This window comes from Ictidomys tridecemlineatus, chromosome 12, assembly GCF_052094955.1.
Source record: "Ictidomys tridecemlineatus isolate mIctTri1 chromosome 12, mIctTri1.hap1, whole genome shotgun sequence".
NCBI lineage: Eukaryota > Metazoa > Chordata > Mammalia > Rodentia > Sciuridae > Ictidomys > Ictidomys tridecemlineatus.
The window spans coordinates 92,499,773-92,514,996 of record NC_135488.1 but is presented as its reverse complement, the minus strand read 5'-3'; the positions used below and the strand labels follow the sequence as shown (position 1 = coordinate 92,514,996).

Below are 15,224 nucleotides of genomic sequence, written 5' to 3'. Positions count from 1 at the left end.
TTATCTTAGCAAAGGCTACTTCTGTATTTACTTTTATGGCATTTACCCTTATCCAGGTAGTCAAAATCAGAGAATTTAATATCACAGTCTCTACAAGGCCAGTTGAAAGAAAGACTTTTTAGCCAACAGCAGAGGTAGCTTGGGGTATAGGCGCTTCCAAGTATCTCAACAGCTGTCAGTGAAAAGTAGACTCATTCTGAAGGGATCCAGGGATGGATCCTGGTCTACAGGGTAGACATGACCTGAAGGTTTGCTTTAATATATTCTAATACACTGATATACTGATTATGTGGCTCAAAGAGTGAAAGAGTTCCGCATCCCAGGATGGAGTTAGACATCTACCAGAGGAAATATCACAAATATGAGTTCAGGATCAGATGAGGATTGAAGCAAACACCCTTAAGACCCCCATCCAATTTTGAGATTCTCTAAATGGATCCATTCTTACTAATGCTCCAGAATGTCCTGTGCAGAATTTCTCCAAGGAGCTTCCTTTATGTCAACTTTTCCAGGGCTCTATCAACTTCTTACAAACACATGCCCTTCATGTTGAAAGAATTCTAAGCTACCTGGGAGCTGACAACTAGCACAAATTATTTTTCCTAAGTAATCCTTTAAGCCAATTAAAAAAAAAAAACAAAGAAGTACAGAATGAAGAGTGACCAGCCCCATTACACAGTTTTGTAGAAGGTATTGACCAATATCCCACAGACCATGAAAACAGGAAGGTTGTTGATGTGGAAATTAATATTTTGCTATTCCTGCAAAGGCTAGACTTTAAACACAACGTTGGGCTCTACACACACATACCTTGTGGAGTAACATTTATGAGAGAGCCTAGTAAAAGAACTGAGAAGGAAAAGACTAGGGAAGGATACAAGGAGCTTCTGAAAAGCCAGCCTGACAGGCCCTGGGCAGAAATTAGCAATCAGATTAGAATTCAATTAACAGATAAACAATTGCTTAACTGCTTACTTCACTGTATGACTGATCCCAAACTAATACAGTCAATTTCTTCTTTTGAACATGGTCCATCTAATGTTCTCACTTCTGAAATCACTCTTAGATAGCGTTAACGTTAACTATTAGAACCAGGTGGGCTCACACGTCAAAGTATCAGACATCCAGCCCTAGGGAAGACCCAAGCAGTATTCTATGAGGGACACTGAATCCTAGCTAGGTCAAGCCAACAACTCTACACATGGGGCACTTATTTTCCTCAGAAACCGCTTTGCTCCTTTCCTTTTCCTGGCTGCATTAGACAGGTAGAGTAAGCAGACAGCCAAGATCCACATGGATGAGGGACTTCTGGCACAGTGATCAGGGAAGGCTGAGTAAAGGAGTTGGGACTAAAGGAAACAGGCAGAAGAGTGTCTGTGAGACAAGAACATGAGCAAAGGCTCAGAGGTAGGATTTAGCCTACATCATTTGTGAGGAAGGGGAAAAGAGTATGGAGGAGAAACTAAAAGACTGCCTCTTTGTCTTTCATTTTGATGAGAAAGAAACATGGGAACATTGCTTGTTCAGATCATAAAAACCAAAGGAAAACAAAAATACTAAGGAATGATACATGCTCCAAGTTTTGGATTACTGCAGTTTACCAATCCTGGGCCAAACTTCAAAGCCTAACCAAAAAAAAAAAAAAATAGTAGACTCTCGACCCCGCAACCCTTACCCACTCTCCTCGGGGTAAGGACTAAGGGAATAGGGAACCATGACATTTGAACAAGCCTGAGTAGTAGCAGCCACAATTATTTGTACAGAAATGTTCCGTTTAGGAAAGTTAGTCTTTCAACTGGGGTCTGACTATCAGCCAAATAGGACTGGATGTGAATGAGCAGTCTTATTTGGCTGATAGTCAGACTGTCCCCAGTTCACCAGCCCTGGAGATCTTCTGAGTATCTGCACAGAATGGTAACTGAGGCATGCTCTAGATCCCTTCTAACTTCAAAGGATCAGAGATAGTATTTTGCCATGGCTATTGATCAATCATAATTCTAAAACCAGAGAAGATAAAATTTTCAATTACTAAGTTACAGTCGCCGACTTATGAAGTACATTTCCCACTTACTTTGAGGTCTCTATGAATTAAATCTTTTGAATGTATATAATGCACTCCTTCTGCTATCTGTTCAAATAATTCCAAAGCCAAAGCTTTGTCTGGTACTTTTTGTCTTCTATTTTCAATCCATTCATTCAATGTCCCTTTATCACACAATTCCATTTGGATAAAAAGGCACTTGGTCTTTATTCTGGATATAAAATTCACAGAATGTTAAAAGCAATAAAAATAAATTTCTAAAAATATTTTAAATTATAGCTTCTATGTACATCCAAACATACCTCAAAACAGAAATCTAAATATAATAAATTTAAATCAAAATATCATTAGCCATTTTCTATTTAAATCATAGGTTTCCAAGTATCTAGATTTTTGTTTTGCTCATTTACAAAATATAAGCCAGCTCATTATTTAAAGCTAAAGACCCTTGATCATTTTTGCTAATAGACAGGAACAAGACCATTAATGGTAGAAAACCAGATTCCATTATTATATAATTTTGAAACATGTTAATTCACATCAATCAATTGAGCATCTACTTTGTGAAAGGCACAAAACAGGCACCTAGAAATGAGAAAATGAATAGGCACTATCCTTATCCTTATAGGAACTGTAGCCTAATAGGAGAGAGGCTGAGGAAAAACAAACCTAACACAACTATATAGGACAGAAACTCTAGGATAAGTGGCAATAAATTGCTTACTATGAGATAAAAGTTAGAGGACTGGTTTATTTTATTTATTTTATTTTTATTCTTTGGTACTGGCCATTGAACCCAGAGATGCTTAACCATTGAGCCACAACTCCAGCCCTTTTTATTTTTTATTTTGAAACAGGGTCTCACTAAGTTTCTTAGGACCTTGCTGAGTCCTAAGGTGGGGGCAGAGCTATATATTAAACAGTGGAGTTAAGAAAGCTAAATCTAAAATTTTGAAAACAGCTGAGGACATAAAAGAAGGTATTAATTAATTAACTATAGTAGGGGGGATTGAAATCACAGGCTCTTTAGCACTGAGTTACAACCTCAGCCTTTTTTTATTTTTTTATTTTGAAGCAGGGTCTTGCTAAGTTGCTAAGGCTGGCTTTAAATTTGCAGTCTTCCTGCCTCAGTCTCCTGAGTTACTGGGGTTACAGGAATGCCTTACCACACCCAGCTAAAACATTTTAAAAATGTTTTCTTATTATTAGAGCTTTATAGTTATACATACTAGTAGGGCTCATAGAAATTGATTTCAGTTCATGATCCTTCCTCTTCCTTCTCCCTTTTCCTTCTCTTCCTCCCTCCCCTCTCCCGTTCTTCTTCTACTCTACCAGACTTAACAGAAGGCTTTTAAAAGCAACTTGGAGCAAGGCTAGGAGGAGCACAACAGCATCTGTCAGAACTGGTTGTGATTATTAATTGTGATGATTGATGGTCTCAGTTTCCTTCCACCTTGTTACATCTATGAGAACTTCTTTTTACCTACCTTGCGCTGCTTTCAGGATCCTCATAAAAATCATCTCCTTCCCAACAACTGCAGTAATGAACAATGTTGGGATGTTTAAATGTGGCCAGTGCTTGTACTTCACGCTCTACCTTCCTGTTAAAAGGAACAGGAACACAAATGTGTCACTATACATCCCTGATAAATACAAAACATTCAAATAGCAGAAAACAACTGTCCACACAGTTAATAAACAGTCATTGTGGTTCCTACATCAAGTTTTAGAATGGGATCCAGGAGGAAAAATTGAATATATAGGGGGAAAAAAAAACAGTATTTCTCACTCTCAACGTAAAAGAAAATGCAGTGAGTTAAGTGCTTCAATTTAAAAGTCATTTGCAGTTAGTTTTTGAAATGCTAGTGACACAACATGATAATTAAATCATATACCATGTTTTGTTTGGACAAAATCTTGGGATTTCACAAGCAAACTCCATTTGGACAATAAGGGCAGGTAACCCAAGCAACACGCAAAACCTCATTCAGAATTTTCTTTTTCATTTTTTTAAAATATTTTTTTAGTTAGAGTTGGACACAATGTCTTTATTTTATTTATTTATTTTTATGCAGTGCTGAGGATTGAACCCAGTGTCTCGCACATGCTAGGTGAGCCCTCTTCTGCTGAGCCACAACCCCAGCCCCTTATTCAGAATTTTCAAAGTGTGACAAAAACATACCAAAATGGTAATTTATGCAGAGAAGCAGAAACTTCACTACATACTACAGGAGCTTTATATGGGTTTTAGCAAAAGCTCTGACATATCCATGCTAAATAGAGTGAAAAGAATTGAGTTTCCAAAGATACATAAGCATTTTACAATTTTATTTTTAAGAAGTTCTATGTGACATAAAATTTGTAAAACTAAAGAAAAAATTACTGATGCTTCAATAATCTCCCCCAAATCAGTTATTATTTAAGATTATTTCTGATAGTGTCTCTTCATATACATGCTTTATATTTGTAATTATACTATATAATTTTATATTTTTTTCATGTGACATGCTATCTTTATAGTTTTCCTTGTAACAAAATTTGTATAGGGCTGGGGTTGTGGCTCAGTGGTAGAGTGCTTGCCTAGCACGTGCGAGGCCCTGGGTTCAATCCTCAGCACCACATAAAAATAAGTAAATAAAGGTATTGAGTCCAACTACAATTTAAAAATAAATAAATACTTTTTTTAAAAACTTGTATAAGCATCAACTTATAAAGTTGCTTTTTTTCCCTCAGTACTAAGGATTAAACTCAGGGGTGCTTTGCCACTAACTTATATCCTCAGCCCTTTTTACTTTTTATTTTGAAACAGGATCTCACAGAGTTGCCCAGGCCGGTCTAAAACTTGTGATCCTCCTGTCTCAGTTTCCTAGTAACTGGAATTACAGGTATGTACAATGGCACCTGGCTTCAAATATAAAGTTTTTGATATAAAATTTTAGAAACACACAAAAAATAGAGCAAATAGTATAACAAACACCTGCCAAGTCATCACCCAAGTGAAACAGTTGTCAACTCCTGGCTGATCTCATTTTGTTTGTTCTCTCACCCACTTCCTCCTCCTCCCCTGGATTATTGTGAAGCTATTTCCAGCATCATATCATTTCATGAGTAAATACTGCAGTCTATGTCCCTCATTTTCAATGGCTGCAAAACAGCTATTGCTTAGGGGAAAAAACAAAACCTATTTAATCATTTCTTTTTTTAAAATATTTTTTATAGTTGTGGATGGACAGAATGCCTTTATTTTATTTGTTTATTTTTATGTGGTGCTGAGGATCCAACCCAGTGCCTCACGCATGCTAGGCAAGCGCTCTGCCACTGAGCTACAGCCCCAGCCCCTAACCATTTCTTTATTGCTGCATATTTTTCTTTGTTTTAATTTTCCACTGTTAATAGACTGTGACTGATATCTCCTTGCATATAGCCACAATTTGGATAATACTGTCAGAAGAAGTTGCAAAAAGGAAATTGCTGGGTCAAAGCACGTAAACATTTTCATGGCTCTAGATTAATATTTCCAAGTATGTTTTGAACATGTTGAAAATTCATAAAGCACTGGAAATACCTAAGATTTTCAATCCTTATCAACATTATCACCATTTTTAAAAATAGTTATCTAATAGAAGAAAAATACTACTTCCTGTATAAGACAGGAAGGGAAAAACCTTGTTTTGATGCTGAGTAGGTCTGAGAGAGAGGAAGTAGGTTTGTTTGGGGTGAAAAGCATCTAGGATTCCATGTCTGTTTCTCCTATGCTCATGTCATTTTCCTTAGCCCAGAACTTTTTTCCACCTCCTTTCCCTGTCCTTGAGAGATCAGTGGGGCCAAATTACTCAAAGTCACAACAGCCAGAGAACAACTACCAAGACTGGTGAACTGGACAAGATGGGATTTAAGACCTTTTTTGGATTGTGAGCATAGCTCAGTTGATGGATGCTTGCCTACCATGTGCAAAGCCCTGAGTTCAACCCCCAGCACCACAAAAAAATAAAATAACAACAACAAAAGCCCTTTCCCATGTGTTTTCCTTCCTGAACTATTTAGTGAGGGAGGGGGCAGATTATACATATAAACAAACACAGGAAGCAATGGTTCATTCCAGAAGATGAGTTCTAAACCTCTAACTCATTACACAGTAGATATTGTCCAATGATTATCCCAATTCCTTCCCTTCCCATACACATACCTGGAATTAAGAGGTAGTCTATTTATGCTCTCTGGAAGCTGAGCTGGTGTTGGTGACTTGTTTAACCAACATATTGTGGTAGAAATGATACTCTGGAACTTTTAAGACTAATTCAAAAGAAGGCTTACCACCTCCTCCTGATCACTTGGACAACTCCTTCTGCAACAATTCTTCTTGAAACCCCGCCTCTCAGTTGTGAGAAACCCAGGTCACTCAAGGAAGCTATGTGAAGGTGCCATGACTGACAGGCCCAGCTGAATATCCAGCCCACAGTTAGCCTCACTTGCTGTCCATCTCAGCCGTCCAGCCTGATCAAGCTTTCAAATAACTCCCAACTGAGAATGTTGGGAGAGTCCGACCGACATTGCCCCGCTGAGAACTATCAACACACAGTACCATGACAGGAAACAGTAATTTTTTTTTTTTTTACTGTTTTGCATTTTTGGAGCAGTATACTATGCAATAATAGATAACCAGAATAAGTATCAAGAAGCTTTAACCTCAGATAAATTAGTTCACATCTTTGGACTTTAGATTCCTCATCTATAAAGTAAGGAAATGAGACTAGAAAACCTCAAAGATCACCTTAAACCAAATGATTCTATAGCATCAGTTTTCAAGACTGCCTGAAAAGAATGATCAGTGGATAACCCCCCCTTTTAACTAAAATAACCACAGTAAAATGAGATGATTTCAGATTAAGCCAAGCTCTAGGTAGAATAAAATGTTTAAGGAGGACCAGAAAGAAGTAAATGATATGCTAACAAAAAAAGAGAAACATGAAAAAAAAAACAAAAAAACCAGTGCAGGTTCAACAAGCACCTCATTTAAAAAAATAAAACATTTACTACTTACTTGTTATTATACATGACACGTTTAACAACATAAGTATTTCCATCTATTCTGTGTTTTGCTTTGAAAACTTGGCCAAATCCACCTTTGCCAATTGGTTCTATATCTTTAAAATCCTTGGCAAACCTTAAAGATAAATACGATTGTTATTCTGAGGTTTGGTTTTTTGCTCCCTTCCCCCACCTCCCTTCACAGTGAAAAGGGCTGAATCATCAACATGATTCTCCCCTTCTGGTTATTAAAAGTCTAGTTTTGCAGACTCTTTGCTCACAAAGGGTGGTCCCTTCTGCTCCTCCTCCTTCCATAGAGAATCCAACCCCTCGCCCCTAGGGGTCACGGTCGACTTCTAACTGTACATAAGCCAAAGAAATCCTTCCACAAGTATAAAACTTTAAGGAAGCATTCTGTTGTGCTCCACAGCTTCTACTCTGTTAGAGAAATGAGCAGATACTCTGAACCTGCCTCGATTTATAATAACCTATTTTTCTCCTCCCCCTCAAACCCCACGTTCCATCCAGCCAATTCTTTCTAATCATAATCCACCTCCAGTGTCTTCATCCCAGGCCACGCGCCCATCAAGTTTCCTGCAGTAGCTCACCTACTGGACATGCACTTCTTCTGCCCCAGTCCAGTCCATGATCACACAACAACCAGAATGCTGAAAACTCAATGTGATCATGTTTCCCTCCTGCTAAACCTCCACTAGTCTATCTTTGCATTTGGCAAAAAACAGAAAGCCCTTAAAGGGCCCAGGGAGTGTCATAGGATCTTCCTCCCACTTCCTTCTCGGGTGTTACCCCGTGGTACTCAGCCCTCCTCGCTGCTCTTCCAGCACACAGCCTGTCTGCTTTTCAAATGCACATCACCTTTTCCACCTTCACCTTCTCACTCACTCTTCCTTCTACACCATCTCTTTGTGCTAACACATCCTCAGGTCTCCCCACAAATGTGACCTCAGGGAAGTCTTGTCTCACCCTTAATACTAAATTCGAATTTGCACTTCTCACCATGCTATTTCTTTGGGAGCTTCGACCACATTTAGTAATTACTGATGTTTTTATGTAAATACATATTTAATGTTGGTCATCCCCTCCAAACTGCATGAGAGGAGAAAATGGTTATATTTGGTCCTATAATAAACCCAATACCCAGTATAGTGCCAGATATATATCAGGGGCTTAATAAATATGTATAGGTTCTTCATTGCTTTTTAAAACTTGTATTCAATGCCCTACTTTTGCGAACAGACCTCTATCATTTCAGATGCTTATTATTTTTTTTTAACCAGAGGCACTTAACTGAGCCACATTCCCAGCCTATTTTTTATATTTTATTATTTTATTTAGAGACAGGGTCTCGTTGAGTTGCTTAGGGCCTTGCTAAGTTGCTGAGCCTGGCTTTGAACTTGTGATTCTCCTGCCTCAGTCTCCCAAGCTGCTAGAATTACAGACATGGGCCACCATGCCTGGCATTCGATGCTTAATTTAAACCCAAACATATCATCTACCATAGAGGAACAACTTTTTTCAAGTGAAATCTGATATGAAACTAGAAAACAGATAACAGAGCCAAATGGATCTATTCTGATTCCTACAGGCATACTTGTTGCTTAATCACACACAGGCTTACAGGAGTATTTGCTTTCAATATCAATAACATCCATGGATATCAGAAAAACTCATGAGCATCACAGAGATCTATATTTACCACATTTCATTTAGATTTATCTAAACCTTACTTCTCCAAGAGACAATGATCCTTTGTGGGTCTGACTGGGCTACAACTATAAAACTGTTTGGGTGGGAGTAACTGGCCCTTAAGAAACTTTTGTTGAATGAACAAATATATCTTTAAACAAATTCTATTGAAAATTTCCCTCTTACCTGTGGTCCACAGTATACTGGTTTTCTTCTACGTTATAAGAGTCAAATTTAGCTGCCAAACTTCTAAAAATTAAGACAAGAATATAAAATTCAAATACAACTTGTTTATAGCAGGTTTTATGTCTTGCACTAGGGTTTGCATAATTTGCATCAACTATTAGAAAAGCAGGGTAGCAAGTGTTAACCTTTTGCTTTATAAACCGATAGACTATGATTCTCTGCCCTCCAATAATTGTTCATCCCTTTCCTGACTCTCTTTTTCGCTTTTATTGTTGGCATGCCACTTGCCTCTCCTTTTCTTTCTCCAGACTCAAAACTTCAGGAAGTGTATCTCCTGGCACCTTCTCTGGCCATCATTCCTCACTGGTGATAAGCCTTCTGTGATTGGAAATCCAGTCACCCGAAATTAAGCATATCCCAATTGCTTTCTTCCCCCTGGGCCCTCCAGTCTTCCTTAGCATTAGCAGTGGCATGATTCTCGTCTGCAGCCTGTTCAAAATGGAGCAATGTTCATATGCTTTCTCCTTTCCTTCTTCTGCATTCTCACCTGGCTACTACATGCTATCTCCTCAAGTCAGGCCGACCCTTCCTTGACAAATTCTCCTGCCTCAATAACCATGGCCACAGGCCCAATGCAGTCTCATTTCTCTCCCTCCATTCACGTCAGGAATCATCTTTTTTCAACATGTCTATCTACTGTTGAGAATATTGGTGGGTCATTATGGCTCCATCTGTCCTCTCTCGTTTCTGACTATATTTGCCTCTTTGCTATTCTCTTCAGTTAAAGAAAACAATTCACTATAACTTACATAATATTTGGTCTTTTTTACAACTCAAGCTATTACATTATCTTTACCCTACCTGACTGTAAACTAATGCACTTCCCTTGAAAACACCTCTCTAAGCCCAATTCTTCATAGCCTCATCCAAAATAATGCCATTAACTAATTAATCTAGCAATCACCATAGGGCTTTATGTCTACAGTACAGCATGTGTATATGTATTTATGCTGTATTATACACATAATACATGTATATATGTATATATGTATACACACACACATATATTCAAAGATTTCCCTACATATTAAAATTATTTATAGATTTCAAGCTTTTACATCTTCTGAAACTCCACTCAAATAAACATGTATAATACTCTATGAATACTGAAGATAATAAATAAGACTGACAAACTAAATCTGAAATAAACCTTAGTCCAAAATATGTTTGATGTGTAATAATACTCACATTTTTTTCTTCTTTTTATTACTACTGAGACCATTCTACAAAAAAAAAAAAAGTGGGAAATAGTTTAAGATGTTTCAGTTAGGATAATTTAAGATGATTAAGTCTTAAATCGTCTTGGTTGGCTTCCCCCTATGTTTTCCCCCCATGCTAGGGATTGAACCCAGACGTGCTCTACCACTGAGCTACATCCCCGGGTCCTTTATTTTTAAAATTTTTTTCTTTTTTTTTTTTTAAAGAGAGAGTGAGAGAAGGAGAGAGAGAGAGAGAGAGAGAAAGAGAGAGAGAGAGAGAGAGAGAGAGAGAGAGAGAATTTTTTAATATTTTATTTTTTTTTTTTTAGTTATCGGCAGACACAACATCTTTGTATGTGGTGCTGAGGATCCAACCCGAGCCGCACGCACGCCAGGCGAGTGTGCTACCGCTTGAGCCACATCCCCAGCCCCTTTATTTTTTAATTTTAAGACAGAGTCTCACTAAGTTAACAAAGTTGACCTTGTACTTAGTGATTCTCCTTCTTCAGCCTAAGTAGCTAGGATTACAGGTGTGCACCAGCACACCTGGCTTTTGTCTTGTTTAAGTGTCTCCTTGACCACATTTCTAAGTCTATAAGATACACAGCTTCACACATGTTCACACTCTTGTTAAGCCGTAGACCAACTTAGTATTGCAAGACTTGAATTTTGTCACTCATACAGGGATATAAATAGCATCTAATTGTTTTTTAGATTTGCATTTTCCTAAAATCTAGTAAAATATAGCATCTTTTCACATTTGTTGCCCATTTGGGTGTCTCACCTCAAAAATATCTACTCAGATACTCTGTACATATTTCTCCTGAGTTGTTTGGTTTTTGTTATTGATTTGTATTTCCTTATAAAAAGAATGCTTTGTAAAAAATTATCTGATTTTTTTAAGTTTAGTTCTGAGTTTTTTAAACAGAAGTAGAACTATATCAATGAGCCTTCATATATTGTCCAATTAATGGGAGGAAAAAAAATAAGATCACAGGAATATTTAAAAACACAAGTTGAGTAGGAAGAATGGGAGTGAAATGTGAAAGAATTTTCCATGTGAGGAGTGAAGGTTAATAAAAAAATAAAATATTTTTAAAAACAATATAAAATAATATTTTTTTAAAAAATTTTGAGTTGTAGATGGACACAATACCTTTATTTATCTTTATGTGGTGCTAAGGATTGAATCTAGTGCCTCACCCATGCTAGGTGAGTGCTCTACCACTGAGCCACAACTCAGCCCCAGTAATAAAATCATATTAAAATAATAATAAAAAAATAATCAAAAGGCTGCTAAATAGTATTATTTAGCATGAGAACTTGAGACAAAAACATAAAAATTTTGTGGCACAGTGAAGGTCATTTTTTAAAATATTTATTTTTTAGTTGTAGTCGAACACAATACCTTTCTTTTTATTTATTTTTGTGTGGTGCTGAGGATCGAACCCAGGGCCTCACATGTGCTAGGCGGCAAGCACTCTGCCGCTGAGCCACAACCCCAGGCATGAAGGTCATTTTTTTTCTCTTTCCATATTTTTTTATTGGTGCATTATGCTTGTACAGAATGATGGGATTTTTTGTTACACATTCGTATATGCACACACTATAACTCCCCAGCACTCTCTCCCACCATTCCCTCCACCCGCACCCCTTCCCTTTGATTTTCATGAGATCCGCCTCCCCACCTTTTTTTTCCTTTCTCCTTCCTATCTCCATGTATGAAAGAAAATATATGAATCCTTCACTTTCAAATGAGGAAACATACAAGAAAAAAATATTAGAGACTAATACTATACCATAGAAGAAGATCCAGAACTGTCTAAATTCTCACTGCTCTGAACATTTGTCCAGTCATCTGATGAGGAGTCCTTTTCAGAGAGTGGCTCAGACAAACTAAAAGAAAAGAGTAACTATTAGTTTGTGAATTCTTTTTTTTTTTTTTGTACCAGAATTGAACTCAGGGGCACTCAACCACTGAGCCACATCCCCAGCCCTATTTTGTATTTTATTTAAAGAGAGGGTCACCCTGGGTTGCTTAGCACCTTGCCATTGCTAAAACTGGCTTTGAACTCATAATCCCCATTGGCTGGGATTACAGGTGTGGGCCACCCCCGGGGGCTGAATTCTTCTTTTTTAACCAGTCACCTCTTTCCATAAATTTCCCTTAAACATTAAAAAGTTTTCATAAGGGCTGGGGTTATGTCTCAGTGGTAGAGCGCTCACCTAACATGCATGAGGAACTGGGTTCCATCCCCAGCACCACATAAAAATAAACAAATAAAATAAAGGTATTGTGTTCATCAACAACTAAAATAAATATTTAAAAAATACTTTTCATAAAAAATTGCTCTTTCAAGCAGCAATGTCTTTTTCTTTTTCTTTCTTTTTTTTTTTTTTGGCAGTGCTGGGGATGGAACCCAAGTCCTTGAATGTGCTGTGGAAAGCACTTTACCAACTGAGCTACAGCCCCAGCTCTTACACAGCAATTTGAATATGCAAATATCACCGTTTATTTGCCCAAACTTACGATGAACTCATTGTGCTTCCTGTGCTTCCGCAGTTATTGACATTACCAGGACTGACAAAAGCGGCAGAGGGTACTAGGTCAGTTTTCTGAAAGAAGAAGCAGCGTTTAATTTAAATACAACTAACTTCCTTCTCCCCAGTAACTAGCCTCAGCTTACAACTATTACCCCAGTAACTCAGCCTCAGGGTACAAATATTACCTGCATTTCCCCCAGGTTCACCAAATCCACAGGCATAAATAATTATAAGAGAAATATAATTTTATGCATGTTTGATCTGGATTTAAAAAACAACCCTGAGTTGCTCCCAGAACTTTTATCCCTTAGGGCCTCGCGTGGCCCCTGTGGTGGGACACAGAACCGAGGAATCAATTACTATGCAACTGGCTATGTTGGCATTCTGTAAATACAATCCAACCTCAACCTCAGAAGAAATTTTAAAGCATAAAAAATTAAATTAATGGCAGTACATACCATTGGGCTTTCTTCTGATAGTTTCTGAAGTGCACATTTAGCAGCCAATTGTTTTGCTTCTTGCTTAGTGGAACCTATACCGATACCATATACTTTCTTCCCAATTTTGCATTTATACTTAAATCTAGGAGAAATGATAGAGTATTCATCCAAATATCCAAAAAACAGTAAATTGAACTTACTATTTGAAAAAAAGAATCACATAGTAAGATAATACTAATTTATTTGCTAGATTTATATTTCCTATCTTATATAATTAAACCTTCGGTAAGATGGCTGGTCACTTTGTCTGAATAACCAGTACTGGCTGACATCTCAGCTCACATTTTCCAAGCAACTTCTAATTCTTTGTTGCTTCATTGAAAGATCTTACACAAAGGTACCAAGTGATGATTTCTAAAAGTTCCTCAAAGGCCCAAAGATTTAGGAAAGAAAAAGCAGTAAACAAAAGGGGATTTCTACAAGGAGAAGATCTGAGGTCCCCGTGCTATAGCAGCCTGTGGGAGGATGAACAGAACATAGATCTTGTGCTAACATCAGCATTTTATGCTACCTGCTGATTTGCACAAAAATGAAAATCCCCCATGGTGCAGATCCTTTTAATACCAAAATCCACACTCCCCTCATATTAGATGCAAAGACATTTGTGGTGTCAGGCATGGTGGCGCATGCCTGTAATCATAGCATCTTGGGCTCAGGAGGTTGCAGGAGGAACACAGGTTTGAAGCCCACTTAGTGAGGTTGTAAGCAACCTAGTGAGATCCTGTCTTGAAATAAAAAAAATAAATAAAAAGGGCTGGTGATGTGGTTAAGTGCCTTTGGATTCAATCCCTGGTACCAAAAAAAAAAAATGTGAACAATGATACATATTTTTTAATTTTCTTGATCTTTTTAGATATATATGACAGTAGATTGTATTTTGTTATAGTTTTTAGTCGTCCGTGAACATATATTTTATTTATTTATTTATTTATTTGTATGTGGTGCTGCAAATCAAGCCAAGTGCCTCATACATGCTAGGCAAGCACTCTACCACTGAGCTACAACCCCAGCCCAGTAGAGTGTATTTTGACATATTTTACATACATGGAGTATAACTTATTCTAATTAGGATCCCATTCCTGTGATTCTACATGATGTAGAGTTTCACCAGTCGTGTATTCATATATGAACACAGGAAAGTTATGTCTGACTCATTCTACTGTCTTTCCTATTTTCATCCCCAATCCCTTCCCTTCATTCCCTTTTGTCTAATCCGATGAACTTCTATTCCACCCTCCACCCCAATATTGTGTGTTAGCAACCATGTATCAGAGAGAACATTTGGCCTTTGTTTTTTTGGGACTGGCTTATTTCACTTAGCATGATAGTTTTCAGTTCTATCCATTTACCAGAAAATGCCATAATTTCATTCTTCTTTATGGCTGAGTAACATTCCATTGTGTATGTAGACAGTATTTTCTTTATCCATTCATCTGCTGAACAGCACCCAGGTTGCTTCAATAGCTTAGCTATCGTGAATTGAGCTGCTGTAAGCATTGATGTGGCTGTATCACTGTAGTATGCTGATTTTAAGTCCTTTGGGTATATACCAAGGAGTGGGATAACTGGGTCAAATGGTGGTTGCATTCCAAGTTTTAAGAACTATTTTTAAAGGCAAAGCAATGAACACAGCACTACATATCATGGAGTTACTTTATATATTACTATAAAATTATTCCAGTATTTGCATTTTTTTAACTTTTTATTTCAACTGAAGGATGTAGAAGGAAACACACCCAACCAGGATGAGTCATCCCACTACACCCTGAATTAAAGAGCTGGGCTGAGTGATGGGATCATTTCTATAGTTCCCGTCTCATCCAGTACCCCCCGATAGACTTCTCTCTTTTGGTACCTGGTGTTGGAGTGCTTAACTGGAAGAAAGTGAAAAGGCAAACTACACAAAAATAGTCACAATTATTGAGATTGACCCACCTAATTCACTTTTGCCTATTTCAT

At 37.6% G+C, this 15,224-nt stretch overlaps 1 protein-coding gene across 7 annotated transcripts in view; it reads right to left on the bottom strand.

Moving 5' to 3' along the window:
- The window catches only part of Eif2ak2 (eukaryotic translation initiation factor 2 alpha kinase 2), a 36,420-nt gene that overhangs the window by 13,346 nt on the left and 7,850 nt on the right, over nucleotides 1-15,224 (bottom strand). For 5 of the 7 annotated variants that reach the window (XR_013429086.1, XM_005336548.5, XM_040271143.2 and 2 more), the window contains exons 5-12: nucleotides 13,224-13,347; nucleotides 12,752-12,837; nucleotides 12,021-12,117; nucleotides 10,211-10,245; nucleotides 8,963-9,025; nucleotides 7,083-7,205; nucleotides 3,529-3,642; nucleotides 2,072-2,252 (exon numbers count right to left, since the gene is read on the bottom strand). Coding sequence is in view for 6 of the 7 variants with exons in the window: in XM_005336548.5 (XP_005336605.2) it covers nucleotides 2,072-2,252; nucleotides 3,529-3,642; nucleotides 7,083-7,205; nucleotides 8,963-9,025; nucleotides 10,211-10,245; nucleotides 12,021-12,117; nucleotides 12,752-12,837; nucleotides 13,224-13,347 (823 nt within the window). In the remaining variant the exon portion in view is untranslated. The remainder of the gene's footprint in view (nucleotides 1-2,071; nucleotides 2,253-3,528; nucleotides 3,643-7,082; nucleotides 7,206-8,962; nucleotides 9,026-10,210; nucleotides 10,246-12,020; nucleotides 12,118-12,751; nucleotides 12,838-13,223; nucleotides 13,348-15,224) is intronic. The other 2 variants (XM_078029389.1, XM_078029390.1) reach the window with 2 other exon arrangements.